The 19,475-nt window shown below is 25.8% G+C and overlaps 2 protein-coding genes across 2 annotated transcripts; both read right to left on the bottom strand.

Moving 5' to 3' along the window:
• Window positions 1-7,828: 7,828 nt before the first annotated feature.
• On the bottom strand, window positions 7,829-12,248 carry LOC112603776 (DTW domain-containing protein 2). The gene is made up of 5 exons (XM_025352513.1): window positions 12,211-12,248; window positions 11,960-12,101; window positions 11,588-11,773; window positions 10,759-10,945; window positions 7,829-8,191 (listed from the first exon to the last, which is right to left on the bottom strand). Exons 2-5 carry the CDS (start codon window positions 12,049-12,051, stop codon window positions 7,913-7,915), a joined length of 744 nt encoding a protein of 247 aa, XP_025208298.1. The 5' UTR covers window positions 12,052-12,101; window positions 12,211-12,248; the 3' UTR covers window positions 7,829-7,912.
• A 1-nt stretch (window position 12,249) lies between these two features.
• Window positions 12,250-14,129, bottom strand: LOC112603775 (tctex1 domain-containing protein 2-like). The gene is made up of 4 exons (XM_025352511.1): window positions 13,907-14,129; window positions 13,135-13,268; window positions 12,761-12,897; window positions 12,250-12,297 (listed from the first exon to the last, which is right to left on the bottom strand). The coding sequence occupies exons 1-4, from the start codon at window positions 14,002-14,004 to the stop codon at window positions 12,250-12,252; spliced, it is 417 nt and encodes a 138-aa protein (XP_025208296.1). The 5' UTR covers window positions 14,005-14,129.
• Between the last annotated feature and the right edge of the window lie 5,346 nt (window positions 14,130-19,475).

Here is a 19,475-nt window from a genome sequence, read left to right as displayed (position 1 = left end):
GGTATAGGTACACATACCTATGTAATTTTTTTTTCGAAAATATTGAATTAATTTTAAAATGTATATGTTATGATAATAATATGTTTTTATACCAGCTACCATATCATATCAATTTATATAATTCAAAGTTTAATAACAAAATTCAGTAAATATCTACCGCAAAACTGTAAAAATAGATTCATAGTATAAATTATATTAAAATAAATAAAATATGTCATAAGTTATAACTTATTATAAAATTCATAATATTATACTGTACGTCTATACGTCTATGTGTAACAATGTTAAGTTCCCGCAAATAATATTTTTAAACAAAAAAAAAATTATTATTATTGTTATTTATTGTTTAAATAAGTAATTCCGTCTAAATTTAAACTTAAAATGTCTTTAAAAAAATTGTCTATATGTTTTTAAAATTTTATGGATTCAATATGAACTTCTTAAGAGGAATCTAATAAAATAAGACGAAAATTTTTTATGAATTTCCAACTACAAAATAGTTCGTTATCTATTTTTATATCTATATTATTATATAAAATTAAGTCGCTTTTTTTTTGTCCGGAATAAACTCCGAAACTACTTATTGGATCGTCATGCAGTTAAAGAGAACATCACAAAGAAGGTTTTAACTTTTAAGCATAAATTAAGTCCGTTAGTTAATTAAAATAAACGTGTAAATTGTATACCTATCTATCTATAGGTACTACCATTGATTATAGAATAGACTATTCTATAATCAATGGTACTACTATATAAATTTGTAAGGGGTTTTCTATGACTGCGTGAACTGAGAAAACTACAGAACGATTTGACTGAAATTTTTTACTGTCACACCTCATAGCCAATTGAAGGTTTTAGCATCATTTTGTTAACAAAAAATTGGAAATTTTTACGTATATCTAATATTATTATTAAAACTATTGTTTTGTAACCATAGTTACCATCAAAACACTTATATTATAAGAGTTGTTATATTATTATATACGGACTGAAATTTTAAATATATCTAAATTATTTTAAAGATATTATCTATCTGTTTATACCATGCATTTATTCGCTCTTTTTATGGTGAAATTTAATTAACTCAAAAGTTAATGATAAAATTCTTGAAAAATTAAAAAACAAAGCTAATTTTTGGGGCTTTTCTGCGAGGTCTGTAAGAACAGGCCTTTTTTGTGTTCCCGTTTTGGTGTTGTCGCCATTTTTTTCACAAAGTTGTTCCAAAAATACTCTCTTGAATGTTACCACATCACCCGATTTTTAATTAAAATTTTTTTCTTGTGGGGAGGGGGTGTATTGTATTTAAATGTTCCAATTTTCTATAACAACATTATTTAACATTTTTCCAATTTTTTTTTTTCAAAATATTTCACCAAATACTTGATTCCACTTGAAACATTTCAATAGGTACGTTTTCATTAACCGTTTTTATATTTACTTGCCAATCACATTATTAAACCATAAAATTTGAATTCTAAAAAATTATAGATAATATAATATATCAATATATCATCGTCCGAAGGCAAAATAAATAACCAAATCACGGACAAAGCCGTGACGGGCCGGCTAGTATTTTATAATCTTGACGAATCTTGTAAGAAAAATGTACTTTTATGTATTGTAACGATTGTTAGGTAGGTACATCATTACTTAAATTTTATAATTATAATATTATATATATGTACATTGGGTACATTAGAGTATATATATATATATATATATTGTATAAGCACAAATAGTGTACACTGACTAGTGACCAGATATTAAATCACCTTGCTTTGTCCCACATTTATTATTCTAAGGCTATATCCAAAGACCAATATGTAAGAGAACGGCAGTTGTTTGCTATTACCTTCGCGCACACATAAACACTCCGAGACAGCCCTATATTTTGATAAACTGTGTTCGTAAGTAATAATAAGCCAATCTACACTTAATTGTGATTTTGAAATCCTAAATACCTTTCGGCTTTCGTGCTCTAGAGCTGCGGTTATTATATAATTAAGAAAAACTAACTTCTTCCTTGAATATAATATATTTAACTGGCCATCCCCGACCATGCGCTACAGTATTTTTAATATTTTTTATACAGAACATACATGTAAGAATACTTAATGTGGAATCATGCATACAATTTTCATAAATTTTGACCCAGAGGAAAATTTGTCATGCCTATAATTTAATAGTTCTATAACAACTAAAATATCAACAACGAAAAACATTTTCAAAATCTCCGATTTTATTTTATTTTTTATTTTTCCCGGTTTTAAAATATAAATACTAGAAACTTTTTATTTTTACCCCTTCAAAGTACAACCAAAATCAGACAGGTAAAAATAAAATTATTAAAAGAGAAAATAAAAAAAAAATAAAAAATATATATTAATATTATATTCTAGTTTTCCAAACACAAGGTTTTTCACAACGTATTACTTTAAGTAAAATCTTTAAATATTTTAAGTTATGTATAACGAGTTTTTCAAAATCAATGAGACATTTTTACTTATTTGAAAATTAATTAGCCAACCAAGAATGCAACATATTATAATATCTATATGGATATGGAAAAGTACAAAATGAAGAAAAAAGTCAATTATATGGTAAAATAATAAATACATAGAATGTCTAATGATAAATACATAATATATAATAAAAACATAAAAAGACGAATCTACCAAGAAATAAAGAATATAGTTATATAAAAAAATTACATAGGTTTATAATATTAATGTAAGTACTTATAATCCCATTCCATATGACTTGTTAATTATTTTATATTTATCATTATCATTGTTATTATTCTTTGACCAACGCCCTTTTTTTTATTAATTATTATTGAAATTTTTTTTTATTATATTACACTTGTTTTTTGTGGTCGCTTCGTTAGCATTCGGCTCCTTTTGGTTTGTAACCACCTTTTTTTTATTATAATATATATATATTACCGATCGTCGCGTCTCGTCATCAATACCGCACGAACGCACACAAAATACATAACATATCAACACTATAACCTATAACTATCGTGCACACAAATAGTTAATAAAACGATCTGTGTCCAATAAACGTGCGAGTCAATTATTTCATTCGTCTTGTTTCAACTCTATGCAATGTAGCTACATGCTCACCAATCACCTCCTCATTCAATAATTGCTTCGTGGTCCGCGTAAGTCCGTTAGCACCCATTGGGGGGTGTGAGTGAGGCCACCCCAATCGTCCTGTTGCATCAATCACCAGCTAACCAGTCACCAACCCATCAGTCACCTGCCTTAGTTTTAATTATTTTTAAGTATTGCTCTAACTTGTTAGTTCTTCCCTGTGGTCATTGCATCAGACCGGATCGACCACAATACCCCTCGGCCCCATTACATAACCTGTACCATCCTGCTTCCTTTGTCACTGTTTATATATATAATATATGATCCCGCTCCTCCGTGTTATCGTCGTACGTAGTAGTTGCCTTCCCATCATCACATCAAACATATATCTTTAGTTGCCTACCCTCAACCTTCAAGGGATATTATCATTCTCGGGTAATCCGAGTGGTCCTCCGGCTGTCTCGTCCGTATTTGGCCAAAACAAACATTAAGCTGTGAGGTATTAATATATTAATACCGATTTTTTTTGTATAATAGTTATACAATATAACGTCCCGGTATTTTATTTCCTACTGATAAAGTTATTATATTATAGAAAAATCTTATATAAATACTTATAATAAAATATCAGCAAAAAAAGGATAAAGTTAAAGGGATTAATATATCTCCGGAATCTCACCGCGTAAGTATGCCACTGATTTATAATATATTTTATTAGACAATGTCTACTGTTTAGAACTCAAGACGAAATAAATTTATGGAAAAGCAATGATGTAGAAAAAATTAGCCGCCAATAACAGGCTGTTACATACATAACACTCTGTTACAGTGTGCAGTAGTTGACGACTGTCAGCGATGGGGTATACAGTGTACACTTAACCATGGACTAATGCTGGACATGATTTTATGAACCTCACTATACTATAATTAAATTAACTGTAAATAAATGATATTTTGGTTGTAATATCTCAAAATATTCAATTTATATTAATGATATTACTGATATAATATGAAGTATAAAACACGGCTGAGGTGTAAACAAATAATTTAAATAACATGCTTACGGTATAAATTCATAATCGTAATTTAATATACCTACAGTCGAACTTGGTTATCTCGAACTTCTTAAACTCGAAATCGACAATACCTCGAATTTTTTCTCCGGTCCTTAGAATTTCTTATTTAAACAAAGTGAAAAAATCTTGTTTAATTCGAATATTTTCGTGGATAACTCGAAGTTTTGAGTTTTATTAATATTATAAAATTTCCCTCATGTACATATGTATAGTATCAAAAATATGGTCATTACTCATTAGTGTTATCGTTACCGACAAGTGGTTTAAAACGATTCATTACAAATACAGCGATCAACAGCAAAACTCAAACAAAAATAAATAAAAAAAAAAAAGTGGAAAATTAGATAACTACTTTACTGTATTATAAATTATAATATATAAGGTTTCAAGCAGTCATTCGTCATTGAGATAAACATTGTAATGTATAAGTCAAAATGCAATGATACATCATTGCATATAAAAAACGATTTTGAGTAAACAGTCCGTCTAAATAAATTATCGGCTATATTATAATATTGGTATATCAATTTTGTTATTTTAATAGTAATTTATTTTACTTAAAAAAATACTATTTGGTTGACTTAAGTTTTGACGAAAGCAGCAATTATAATTATTTTAATTATTTTTAAAGAAAATACTTAAATTATATATTAATATTACTGTAATTAACTTTAATTCGTTAAAGACTTACCATACAAAATATTGAATGGGTTCATGGTATAATTAAGCAATTGCTTCGAATTAATCTTGAGAGAGATGTGTTGTCTCTCCTAAATATGCAACATAGAAATGTTTTTTAAGAGTAATTCAAGATCATCTATGACAAATAATGCTATAGAAGGGTGCCACTATAACTGTTTCACACCACTTTCAAATTGTGTGCATCCTTCAATGTCAATATTTATAGATGCATTAAAAAAAGAGGAGAAAATTGACAAATTTAAAGTCAAACCATATGTAAGGAATAACGAGCCTTCTAAAAAAAAAAAAAATATATTACTTAGATAGAACAGTTAAAATAAAAAAATGATGTATCAAATATAACTAGGGCTCGGAAGTTGTATAAATTACATATTGTTCTGTATGTTCTTAATTTATAGCAAACCAAGCTAGAAATATAAACTGTAGGTACAATAGAGAGTTAAAAAATTGAAAATTAAAAATGCATATTTTATCAATTTTAACTAAAATAGTGCATATTTCATTAATTTTAAACGCATATTATGCATATTTCATATTTTTCTAAAAAAAATTGATTTGTTTCTTTAACTGGTATATTTTAATTAAATAAATATTGAATGTACAACTCAAAATTTTCAACGAAAGTATTTATCGTAATTTCAAAAATACTGAAAAATATTTTTAATTATATTTTTAGCTCAATAAGATGCCAAAATGCTAACCGGTTATACATTGTTTTCAGTTATAAACAATTTTTATGTATATTATTATTTTATTAATTTATTATCAACATCTGATATATTTTTTATTTTTTTTTTTTGAATTTAGAATAATTTTTTTGCATATTTAACATTATTTTTAATGTATATTTTGTAATTCTTCCGTGCATATTTTATTATTTGCCTTTTTTAGCTCATACAACTTCCAAGCCCTAATTATAACAATAAAAATGTTGACGATTTTCTTCGTAGCATCGCATACAATTTTCATTTGAAAGTCTAATTTTTAGTTTTTTTTTATTATTATTATTTCAATGTACTTTTATTATGTATTCTATTAAATCCAAAAATATTATCTATTTATATTCAAAAAAAAAAAAAAACATTGCATATTATGATATTTAATAGTTTAATTTGTTACATATTTTTATGTAATACGAAAGAGAAAAAAATTTTGAGCATACCTTTAACTAGTCGATCAGTTACAGACAGTCCTAAGTCTGTTGAAATGGGAAAGAAAATGTTATTTTTTCGATCAACTGTCGTACGGTAAATTATCATTACGATCAATTATTTGCGGTCAATTGTTTACGTTCAATTGACGGTAGATACAACGATAGGTTCGTAGGCCACATGAAAAAATACAATGATACCATCAGCCAAAATGTTTATATAAATACATTTTATATAGTTTAATAATTTTTCATAAATACGTACCTACAAAATGAAAAATTATAATAATAATATTAAGTAAATTTTGAAAAAAATAAAACGTGAGCCACATCTAACAATTACGAGAGCCGCGTACGGCTCGCGCTTGCAAGTTACCAACCCTTGAAATATATTCAACGATTGAACTCAAACTGACACATCCATAACGACCATAACACTGATCTCTTGACACATACTGACATACTGTGTGGCAGAACGATTCTCATTTGCCAATACTTTTTTAATATTAAAACGTATGTGACACTGAGGTGGCCAGATATAAGGTACAAAAATACCAAACGTTAATGTTTTTACTATGAATAAACTTTTTTGGATTACAATTTTACAAGTTTTAAATATGTTTTAGTATTCAATAGTGGTATTAGTCATAGCTATTAATAGTATTAAATATATTTTGAATGTCGTTTGAAGTCGATGCTTAGTCATTTATTATTATGGTTTTCGACTCTTTAGTCTTTTGGCAAATACTTTTCCGATGAATGCATTGGGCTTAAAAATTTCTTATTTCGCAATAAAAAAAATCATGAAATTCAAAAAAGTTTTCAGTGAAATAATGTTTTATCTACGACTAACACGGCTTTAGCCATGGCTTTAACAGTCTTAACATCGAATCGGTTTTTATCATCAGTCCACAAGTTATTCGTGTCGGAGAAATTTCTAATATAATTATATTCTATAACGGGGCCGTAGCAACGGGGGAGGGGGGTTCAAACCTCCCCATTGATTTTCATTTAATTATATAGTTAACATATTTTGAATCATTTCTGATAGTTATCTAAATCTAAAATCTCTCTCCCCCATTCAAAATTCTACCTACGCCACTGTTCAATAATAATATAACAAAAATCATGTTATTTTGAAAATAATTATACTTTTATTGATATTGAAACACGGGTAGATGAAGATTATATTTTTAGTTTTACGTAAATTTCTTTATATTATATTTTTGGATATATGAAAAACGAAATATTTTTAAGAAAAACGAGACAATTTAGTGTCCCACCATCCCGGAAGCCTAAGTCAGGACAACGAGACTGACTTTTGAAACACAGTAGGTACCTACTTTCCCGTATAATACGGGACGTCTGGCCATCCTATATGTTACACTATCATGCGTTATTGTATAATTTAATCGTTTTACTCATTATTGTTAAATATCTGACATCCAATCACCCATTCTCATGAAAAACTTTATGTGTTACTAAAGAAATCTTAGCTGCCACTGATGTGTTATTTAACCATAGGTGAAATAAATAAAATTAAAAATTATTCGTTCTCTGTATATTATCAACAAATATTTTACTTAAATAATAGTAGGTACTTAAATACTATACTCTAGTCATTATTAATGATTAATGAATAATTATCTAAGAGTTACAACTAAAAATATACGATTAATATACAATTAATCAAAAATTGTACTTGCGGATAATTATTTTTTGTGTGTGATTATAGATATAAGTTTTTAAACTGTACAGTATTTTTGGATTGATAATTAATTTACAAAAAATATGATACAAGTTTTTTAATAAAATATCTATTTATATCTTTTTTTCATCACATAAATAAAAATTAATGACAATAAATAGGTACATCATTTCAATAGTCAATCACCATCATCTAAATATTGTCGAAGTCGTCTTCCAATTAATTTAGGATAAGTTCGATTTCGTTTTTTAAATTCTTTGCTTTGATGTGTTACGGCACCATGCTGAAGTTGAAAATTACATAGAGCATTTAAGGGCTTGAGCAATATATTTTTGTACGATTCATCGTTTTCTAATAATGTTAATGCTTCAATCGCAGTTTCCAAAGTAGAAAGACATCCATCTGTAGGTTGAGTCCTGATAATATAATGACTTTCATATTTGTGCATCAATTTGACCTATGTTAGTAAATAATATGTGTGATTATTTAACTACATATTAAATTTTAAGTATATTAACATACAGCCTGGCAAGACAAAATAATTAAAAAATATACATAAAATACAGTAAAACCTGACTAACATAGACACTCATAGGGCTATTAACAGTTTTATCTTTATTATTTTATGTACAGCAAAATAATTGAGTGATGTATAAAAAAAAAAAGATAATAATTTCATATTATTCTAATGGTTAAAATTAGATATTACAAAATGCTGTATCTATATGGAATATTTACCATATGATTAATGTTATTATTATCTTCAATAAGGGAGTAATTATTATTAGTTGTAAGTAAAAACTAATGTTTTTTACTGCATTTAAAAGTTATGTTTAAATTTGAACTGATATTGTCCATTATCATGCTACCTGGAAAAAATATTACTGTCCAGGTCCATAGTATAAAGAGTCCGTTAAAGACGGATTGAAATACGTTAAAATACATATTATATTTTTAATAGGCCCTTTTTTTCTGTTTTATCAAGTTTCACCAGTTATAAGTGACTTTAAAATATATGTAATAAAACATGACTTATAATCTAAAAATATTTAATACGCAATACCTGATTTATTTGTTATATGATTACATAATACATATCATATAATAGACTTTATAAGACACTGTCTACTGTTTAGAACTCTAGGCGAAATAAATTTATAGAAAAGCAATACTGTAAAAAAAATTAGCCCCCAATTACGAATTGTATCAACAATACAATTACAGCATTATATCCCAACAATTTTCCAGTTCAGTTTAGAAGGTGAGGTATCCTTTATAATAAGTACACACAAATATATCCAATATCACAGATAACTCAAAAATCAATATTTAATGCTTTAAAGGATTTACGCAAACCATCTATGATATTATGCAGTTTTTCGAAGGGAAAAAAATCAAACAAGATATTATCGTTATGACAAATCTAACCTTTACGGGATTGGAAAATCATAGATTATAAAATCAATTATTGACCCAGTATTTAAATATTTTTGATATTAAAAATTTCAAAAATATAAGACGTAAAAATTTTAAATAATAAATCAACTAAAAAAAAAAGCAGAAAAGTAGATAACTACTTTATTGTATTATACTATTATATTAGATTTGTAGCGGTCGTTCGTCATCAAGATACACATTATTGTAACGTATGTCAAAATTCAATGACATATTATTGCACATAAAAAACGATTTTGAGTAAAGACAGTCCGCCTAAATTACCGACTATATTGTATAATGTTGATATATCACTTTTCTTATTTTAATAGTAATTTATTTTACTTGAAAAAAAAATACTATTTGGTCGAATTAATTTTTAACAAAAGCAGCATTGATTATACTTTTAAATATTTTTATAGTAAATATTTATATTACAGTAATTAACTTTATTTCGTTAAACACTTACTATACAACAAAATAGGCATTAGCTTAGAATTAATGTTGAGAGATATATGTCATCTCCATCTAACATACATATACAATATAGAAAACACATGAAGGTGTGGCATACTTTTAACATGTATATTTTAAATGTCATTGTATATAATAAAATGTAATAGTATGTGTAAAAGTACACTACAAATTATTTTTGAATTACAATAAAATAACTAAGATTGTATTCTTTGTTTAAATATTCATATTAAAATTTTAGCTTCAAATATCTATAAAAAAAAGTTGTTAAAACATATTTTTAAGATTTTTTAGGATTCAATTAAAACCACTTATGAGGAACTATACATTACATTTACAAGCTTTAGCTATAAAAATTTTGAGTTTATCATTATTCAGAATTTAAATAATATTCAACTATCACGTTTATTGTTATTCAGGATTAAAATGTTATACAAATTTTGAATTTATTGTTATTTAGAATTAAAATTTTTATCATATTTTATGATTTATAAGTTATAACTATTAAGTAATTTAAATTAATTTTTTTTTTTTTTTTTTTTGATAATGATATACTATACATAACATTTTGTGTTTTGTTTTGTTTGATGATAGATCATATACTTTGTTAATCATTTTGTTTTGTTAATTATTTATGTTTATTGTTTTCCGCTATAATTGCAATTGTTTTTTGTCAAATATAACATTTGTGATTATAACTATTGAATAAACCTACAGTATAGTCAATTAAAATTTATACTAATAAATTATACAATAAAATAAAAAATTATAAATTGTAACCTTGGTATTTATTAATAAACAGTCCTCAAAAACTTTAGCACTGGTAATAATAGTCACAGTGATGTTTGTGAAACTTTATCAAAGATAAATAATAATTTACTAAAGAAAGTTATTTTACAAATTTTTACAATTGTAAATAATACCAACATTGCATTTTATTTGGGTAGGTAGAATGTATGCAATTGTAATAATGAAAAAGGTTCGTATTATGTAATTGTAATGCATCTCCACTAAATTTTTGATTCAAGATAAAGGTATCTGATAATGAGAACTCTCATAATTTATATAGATTTTGGTTATTTATATAGAAATAAATTAAATTGTTTAAATACTTACATGTATCATTGATTGAAGTAATTGTGTATTGTTGTAAATTGCTTTTGCTTGTGGCCAAGTACCATCAAGTATAATTAAATTATGGAGTTCTGTTTCTTTTGGTAGATCAACTATATCTATTGCTTTCTTAGAAGGATATAATAAAACAGAATGTTTGGATGATAATATATCCCATAAGCCAACATGTCTGAAAAAGAATATAATTCAAATGTTATTTTTTTTTAATAATATACATACAATACCTATAACTACAGTCATAACTCAATATTTAAAAACAATCACTACAAATAAATTAATAATTGAAAAAAAAATTAAGCAAATAATAGTACATATACATTATACCTACAGTAAAAATAATTTAAAGGCTAAAAATAACACAATGAAAGTTAAACTGTGAATTATGTAAAAATTAAATATTTAAGTGTATTTTGAAACAAAATAAAATTACTGATTTCTAAAGGGAGGACGTACAGATTTTATTAAGATAATATAATAACTGATCTGGGTACTAAAAAATATGAATTCCCAAACTCAAATGTAAAGATAATTGGATAAAAAAAAATTTTTTGATAGCATGATAGTATTAAAATCAATCAATAAAAGTCATAATAAAAATTAAACATAAATTTTTTTGCGCATACCAAAAAATCTAAAATTTTTATTGTAAAGAAAAAGTCTGTAATTCAAATATAAACATATCTAAGTTATTTCATCACATTTGTTGTTATTCATATACTTTTAAAAAATAACTAATTCAAAACTTATGTCAATATGAAACTAATAAAGTTAATTATTGATGAAAACAATAATAGTTATAACAAATATTTACTTTTTTGTAGGAAACTTTTTCCCTTTATAAACAACACAACTGTCTTCTGCCAATCCTAATGTCAACATAGGAGCTGTACGAAGACTTCTTTTTTCTTCAGCTGGGTGTTGCAGTAAGATAATTTTACATTTTGGTTTCAACCTTGTTTTAGGCAAAGAATTACACCAACATACATTTTGAGGTCGCCTGAAAATACAAAAATAAAAGTATGTATAATGTGTATACTATATAAATAAAATATTGATATATTATAAAAGTTTAAAATAAATGTATTATTTATAACAAAATAACTAATTAAATAATATGATTTCAAAGTAAACAAATGCCATTAGACACAGCATACTTATACTTGGTATTTTAAATTTAACTTACTCGCATGAAAAACATATTTGGCGCATTTCAGGAGGATCTGCAGGTAAATTTATTAAATCGTCCCAAACATTATCAATCTCTTCATTAGACATGATGACCAAAATGTTATATTTGTTTAATTCAATGCTTGTTATTATATTTTCTATATTTAAATAATATTTGTTCATTTTAATATTAATAATATATTATTCAAAACAATTAAATAATACTTTTATCCGTGAGAAATAATAAATGCTATGGTAGTAACTTACCAAAATTACAAAACTAAAATATATTATGCATCTGATTTATCAATAAAAATACACAGCAAACACTGCTGCCATACAAAATATAGTTTCCTGAAACAAAAAAATATATTTCATTAATAGAAAGTATGTTTTTATACAACTGATATTTACATTTAATAAATAAATATATTTTTTTTAAATCTGCTATCAAAAAAAAAAATGTAATAATATCAACATATTTTATTAAAATTATGGATTGCTAATTCTAAACATTAATACTATATAAAATTAACTATATAGATAACGATTAAATAGGTAGAAAGAATTAATTGTTTTAGACTTTGTTCGTAAGTAAAATTATTAATGATAATTGTTAAGATTATAACTTATGAATTAAAATGTATATGATTGTATTCTAGAGGATCAATTTTGAATAGTTTATTTCATATATTTTTTGGTTTATAAAATGTTATTTTTTTAAAATCACTGAAACCTTTACGGCTTCATTAATATTTATATATATATACAATATAGGTGTTGAGCAAATATATACTTAAATATTTAAAGAGCTTACATTTAAAAAATGATCAGAAGCTTGTGTGTCAGTGTCAGCATCCCAAATACAACGAGCTCCAACTTTTGTACCAGCACCGTGTCGTTCACCCAAAACAACTTGAACCATTAACTTGTAACGGCTGGCCAAACACTGATCTATAATTTAAATAGTTTATCACACAACTGCAAATAATTATTTATTTTATTTACTAAACTATAAAAAAATATTAAAGCAATTATAATTTATACCATTTAAAATATCTAATTTGTTTAATCAAAAAAGAAATTATTTTAAAACTAAGATAATTTAAAATGCCATTTTACTGTTAATGTATTTTAACATAACCAATGAATATATTGAATTTATTTATTTATCAATGAAAATAATAAAACCTTTAAGTTTATCCTTAATTTCACTTGCAATAGTTTTGCTAAGTACTTCAGCTTGAATTTGATTATACTCTTTATCTTTTAGATATTTTAAAAGAGTTTCTTGAATAACTTCTTTTGCTAAATGTGTTTTAAATCTAAAAAAATTAAAATTTTATATTTATGAATACAGTCATGTACAATATATTATCTAAATAAGGTATTGTGGCTAATTAATAAATTATTGTTAAAAATCACTAATTGATTGAAAACATTTGGCTCAAATAGCATAATTACTTTATTGCATCATCATAAAATGCTTCAAAAATAATCAAAACAACTCTTTTTTTTATTGTAAGAATATTAAATTAAAATTTCGTGAGGTGTTTTTACTACATGCAACAATCTTATCTTGGAATTGAATTATTTTAAAGATTGATAAATAATAAAAAATAGTAATCAATATCATAAAATAATGTAAGATTACAAAATAAAAGTAATAATGTTACATTAGTATTTTAAAATTTATCTATTTATATTTTGATATACCTATGTATTAATATTATTTCAAATTTAAAAAAATTAAACTACACATGATCATGTAATGTATACATACTATACTTAGTGACTTAGTGTTTAAATATTATTATGCATAATCACATCAGCAATAAAAATGTATTGAAAATAACAAATATTAAATAAATTTTTATTTTTAAAACTTAATAGTTAGTATATTTAAAACGTATGGACTAGAATGGTACATTTTATTAATATAATAATTTATTATACAACTTACTTTTGATTGTGTGCAGGCCTGATTTGAAAATTATGAACGAGTGATTTGTTATTATCGTTGATAGCTACTTCGTTTTCCGCTTCAAGTTTCGTTGACATAATTTTTAAACGTATAAAATATTACGTCTGCCGCTAAAACGTATCTTTGGATTTCAGACATGTGAAAACATAAAATTTAAAATATCGTTTTATTATTTTGTTCGCAGTTCTTATCTTATCAATAAATAGCATATCATCGCAGAATACGATACGAGTTTATTTGATTATTATCACGGACTAAAATAATCTTCTTCTTCTTCTTATAATATAAAACCAAAACGAGCTTCCCGAAAAATCCGCCAGAATCGGGCACTTTAGTGTACTGGCCAATCGAAAAATTAAATTTTTTCTTATCGTCTTTCTCATCTTTTTTTATTAATATGCGATTTACAGTTTCGTGACACGCGAATCGTAAAAATCGTATCGCTTAAACGACGTATAATGTAGTATTCGTCGCATCTCTTAAACGGTGAAAGTGCTCGAGATTTGGTAACGATTTTCAACTCAAACGGTAGTCGATCGGTGTTAGGATAGGTTCCCTGACGTTAGGTAGGCAGGTTCGAACCCCGTTCCGGCGAAATTCGGGCGGCTCCATAAGAAACCGTGTATAATGGACTATTTGCATTTTTTTTTTTCATTTAATTCGATCGTTATTAATTGCCGTTTTCGTTTTGATATCCAATCTCACACTACTACTCATAAAATATTTTTCAAATTTTAAAAATGATTTTTGATCTCACACGTTTAATTTTATATTGCTCGATTGATGATGTCAAAATATATTATATTACAATATACTTTACACGGACATTAAATCACACAATAGTATTCGATTAAACCAATTATAGTTATTGCTAATAGTCTGCACGATTCAAATGTACATTTGTGATATGCAATTTATATTATAGCCCGAGAACGTTCTATTGATGACGATACAGTTGTTTCACTCGGTTTTGACCGTGAATTCACTATTTTATGTGTTTAGCCTTTCAGTCGTTTACATTTGAAAGATACAGTGGAAAAACAGTTGCACATTTTTTTTTTTTTTTGATTTTTAAATATTTTGTCATCACAGAAAGTGTATATTTCTTTTCGATATCTAACCATCTTTAAAATATCAAAAAAAATATTAATTATGTATAGTTTTTTGATTTTCAACTCGCTAACGTTTGACATGTATTTTCATTAATACGTTTAAAATCTCTCTTTTACGCTCACATCGCCTACTTGAGAGGTTCAAACGCGTTTAACTGGATTTTCAGTAGTGATCACTTGAAAAATCGAGCGCTTGATTCGACTTAAACTTTTTTGCGTACTAAACAGCACAACGCCTTCGACGTCAGTATGACAATCCGCTGCAGGCGGATTGCCCTGTCAGGAATCGATATTCACTGGACGATGACTGATAACTAGACACTTAATTACCTTTTCGGAATGTATTTATTTATTTTCCATGCACAAAAGCACAGGGCAAGCTACGGGACAAGGTGTATTACACCTGTGAATTTAATGAAATGACCGACCACTAGACGCTCGAATTAGACTTTTATTATTTACGCGTTTAAAACGACACCGCCAAAGTGTAGAGCCACCAAATCAGAAGTACCAACATCTCAATCGTCGTTATCACTGGTTTTGCCTGCTAGACTTTTCTAACTGCGGTATTCTTATGTCCTTTCTCCGACCTAGGAAATTCACTTCAAACGATTTTCAGCTACCTAGGGTATTCACATACAGCGAGTTTTACCGACCTAGGGTATTCACATACAGCGAGTTTCACCGACCTAGGGTATTCACTTATAGCGAGTTTCACCGGTGCTAGTCTAATAATCTAAATTCTACATATTTTTGATTTCAGTATAATGAAACGTTATAAATAAATACGATTTATAGGCGGTCAGCGAACAGTGGCGTAAATTCAATAAAAAAAACTGTTGGTGCTGAATCCTTTTATTTTTTAGTTTTTCCACAATTTTCATACATTTTAAGGGATCAAAACTGGCAACTGGGAGTACCTATATACTATATGATCACCGTCCACACAAGTTCACCCAATTACGACTGAGTAGGGGCTGTTGACAATAGATTTTTTACACTCGGGGCCCCCTTTAGGCTTTAGGCCTCTTATAACAAGTAGTAAGAATTTTTTTTAAATAGTGAATTAAGTATTACGTTATTATTACGGTCAGATAGATGGCGTTGTTAATAATGATACAAACTATAAGTGCAATAGTTTTTCTCGATCTCTCCTCCTTTAAGTTTCCCTTATAGGTAATACTCAAAGACTGCGCCCAACCAATAGGTAACATTTTATAACTTAAAAATAAATTATTAATGATTCCTAAAAAAATTGTGTCCAGACCTGAATGCCTTACTGTCTTAACCTGTGAATACCATTTAAGTTTCTTTAAATAATGTTTTTTTTTTTTTTTTTTACAAAATAATTACATAACATCAATTAACATCGTTATTAATTATTAAAATATTTAATTTTTACATCTCGAAATGTGTCTAATATAGATTGTGCACATGAATTTTTAATAATTTTATAATAACAACAACTTCTGTAGTGTTAGATATTAAATTTTCAAAAATCATTATTAAATCAAAAAATTTGTCAATTTGCTCAGAATTAAAAGTGATTAAGTCTTATTTTTGTAGTGAAGGTTGCCTTACAGGTTTATTGTTTAAAGTTTGAAGGATACAATTTCTATAGATGTTTTGCGAGATGCATGTACTGACGTATTGCGTGTTGAAATAAATTATTATGTTTCATGATTAGGTACAATTTTTGTATCTTGTCACTGTGTAATTTAATTTATGTTTTTTTTTTTTTATGAATTTACTGAGATCAACGGTGTACAGTTTTATTTTTAAAACACACAAGTTAGGAAAGGTGGTTTTAAAAAGTTTGTATTAAATTTGGAAGTTAAAACCTATTTTTATATTAACTATAAGTACCATTAAAATTGTGAATTATTATAATATGGGATATAAAAACAAGATTTACTGTAACGTCATAAAAAAATGATGATATATAAGCACATACTTGAAAAAAAAAATTAAAAATATACATTATATAAGTATTAAGTATTCCATTCGAATATTTATTATATTCATAATATGGTAAATTTAAAAGTAAACAATTTAAATTAGAATTGGCAATGGCCAATGATAAAAAAATACCATGAATAAAGATTAGAATATGAGCAACTCTGGGGAAAAAATTAATTATTATATTATAAACAATTATTTTAAATACAATTTATTAGTAGATATTATAGTAGCATAGTAACTATATTAACTATATTACAATATTATATATAATGTCCTTAAAATCTCTACTTGTGAAAAGGAAAATATTTTCGAGATGAAATATATTTTTAGGAAACATTTTGAATTCCTTTAAACTTAGGTGTTCCTTAACAATTGTTAGTATTAAATATTAATACTATGTTATCAAAATATGCGTGCACATTATATAATATGTGTATACATATATAATATACATAATTATATATATATATATTATACATTATATAATATATGCTTCAAAGTTATATATTATTGTTTTAAATTGACATCCCTAAGCATTTTTTCAAGGTTTACTTCATTTAGCGTCATCAAAATAAATAATATTCAAATAACTTATAAAATATGAATTAATGACTCAATAAGCAAAAATGATCGAAAAAAATATAATTATATTAATAAATTAATAAATAATAATTAATATTTATAAGAATACAAATAAATTCATCTTCTGGTATAATGGCCAGCGTCATTTGTTCTGAAATTAATATATTTTGAGATACCTAAAATAATATTGTAAAACTAAAATTATTATAGATACTTAATATTTGTATACTGAAAAATACCTTTAAATTATTTACTGTTGCTATGAACAATTGGTGACTCCTTCAAGTTTAAATATAATCCAGATTTCAATAAAGTATAAAAAAATTACTGTAAAATTGAAAAGATGACCCAAAAATGCTAAATAATGACCCTAAATTCAAAAAAGTACAAAAAATGCAAAAATATACAAAATAAAAACTATATATTTGAACTCGTAGATGACCAAATCACATTTTGTGCTTGAAAAGCTATATCCTGTAAATCCTAAAAAAAAATGCAAAATCCTATACTATCTTAGCCTTAGTTATAACTTTTAGCTAATAAATAATAGACAATAAATATCTAGAATAATTATTAGTACTTATACTAAATAAAATGTATATATTGGTAAATAGGAAACATTTAATCGTAAAACTTGTGTTTTATATGCAATTTTAAATTTCACTGTTGTAACTTGTAACTAATGCATATAAACTAACTTATAATAGCATGCCTTAATATGCTGAAACATTTTAATTTTTAATAAAAAAAAAAATTCACTGATTGTAATATTGTGTATCGTGTAGAAGTAGATCAACGGTAGGTGCTTTATCGTACCTATACCAAATATTCAAATATTATATTACATATTTACACAATTTTCTTTATTATATTATTTTTGTATTATATAGGTTATACTTTTTTGGGTGTAGAGAAAATGAGTATCATAAAGGTATTTATGTACCAATATTATTTTAAGATGTTTTCATGTAGTATTTGTTTAATATTTTTATTTGATATCGTTATTAAATATAGTAATAATTCATAATTGATATTCAACCAATTAACTATAAAAAAAATATCAAATTATTGGTACAATAATAGATAACGCATATTAAATTATGTTTGAAAAAGTTTTTGATTTATTCTTAATAATATAAAGTAAGTAATGAACCTGAATTCTATATATATTTTTATTAAGTTTACATAAAATTTATACTTACCAGTACATTTTTTTATGGTTGAATAATCTGTTATTTTTTTCTGAGTCATCACAAAAACTTTCCAAAGTTTATACAGTTAACAGTTATCTAAAGGTTTGTTACCAAAATAAAAACATAGAAAATGGTGAAGCAAAATTTTTGTAAAAATATTACATTTATTATGTTAATAGTATTTAATAATAATAATAATTATATTTTGTCATATACCCATCTTTCGGTGTAATATACTTCTATCGACACTTGAGTTATCAAAAGACCATAAATTAATCGGTTTCAGTTGGCTCTCAAAAGTCGATATCGTTACCTAATTGCTTAGACTTTCAATCCTCAAAGACCATAAATTAATCGATTTCAGATCGAATTGAAAGAATACAGTTAATGTAAGACTACCTTCGCCATTTAAACCTTAATCCTCAAAGACCATGAAACAATCAACCGGTTTCAGATCGAATTGAATAAAGTACGACGCAATAATAGCGTGATAACTCAAAAAATATATACGATTATTGGTCAGGAATACAATTTATTAAAAAAAAAACACTGTTAACAAAAAAAACTCCTATGTCGTCTTTCCGTGTCTCGTCGAATACTTCGACAACTATGGACTGACCCGGAATCCCCTTTTTATATTATATAATTTTTGCTGCTTCAGCACATCTGCCACATCTGCTTCGTAGGCCTGACCTACTT

Source organism: Melanaphis sacchari, unplaced genomic scaffold (assembly GCF_002803265.2).
Source record: "Melanaphis sacchari strain LSU unplaced genomic scaffold, SCAv2.0 Contig1112_pilon_pilon, whole genome shotgun sequence".
NCBI classification, from domain to species: domain Eukaryota; kingdom Metazoa; phylum Arthropoda; class Insecta; order Hemiptera; family Aphididae; genus Melanaphis; species Melanaphis sacchari.
Note: the sequence above shows the minus strand (reverse complement) of the source record. Positions and strands in the feature narration are given on the sequence as shown.

Coding starts and splice junctions, on each gene's coding strand:
- LOC112603775 (XM_025352511.1), bottom strand. CDS start 14,004: ATGTCAACGAAACTTGAAGCGGAAAACGAAGTAGCTATCAACGATAAT. Junction 12,898..13,134: donor AATTAAGGATAAACTTAAAG/GTTTTATTATTT, acceptor TTTAAATTATAG/ATCAGTGTTTGGCCAGCCGT. Junction 12,298..12,760: donor CTTCTGATCATTTTTTAAAT/GTAAGCTCTTTA, acceptor TTTTTGTTTCAG/GAAACTATATTTTGTATGGC.
- LOC112603776 (XM_025352513.1), bottom strand. CDS start 12,051: ATGTCTAATGAAGAGATTGATAATGTTTGGGACGATTTAATAAATTTA. Junction 11,774..11,959: donor CAAATATGTTTTTCATGCGA/GTAAGTTAAATT, acceptor TTGTATTTTCAG/GCGACCTCAAAATGTATGTT. Junction 10,946..11,587: donor AAAAAGTTTCCTACAAAAAA/GTAAATATTTGT, acceptor ATTCTTTTTCAG/ACATGTTGGCTTATGGGATA.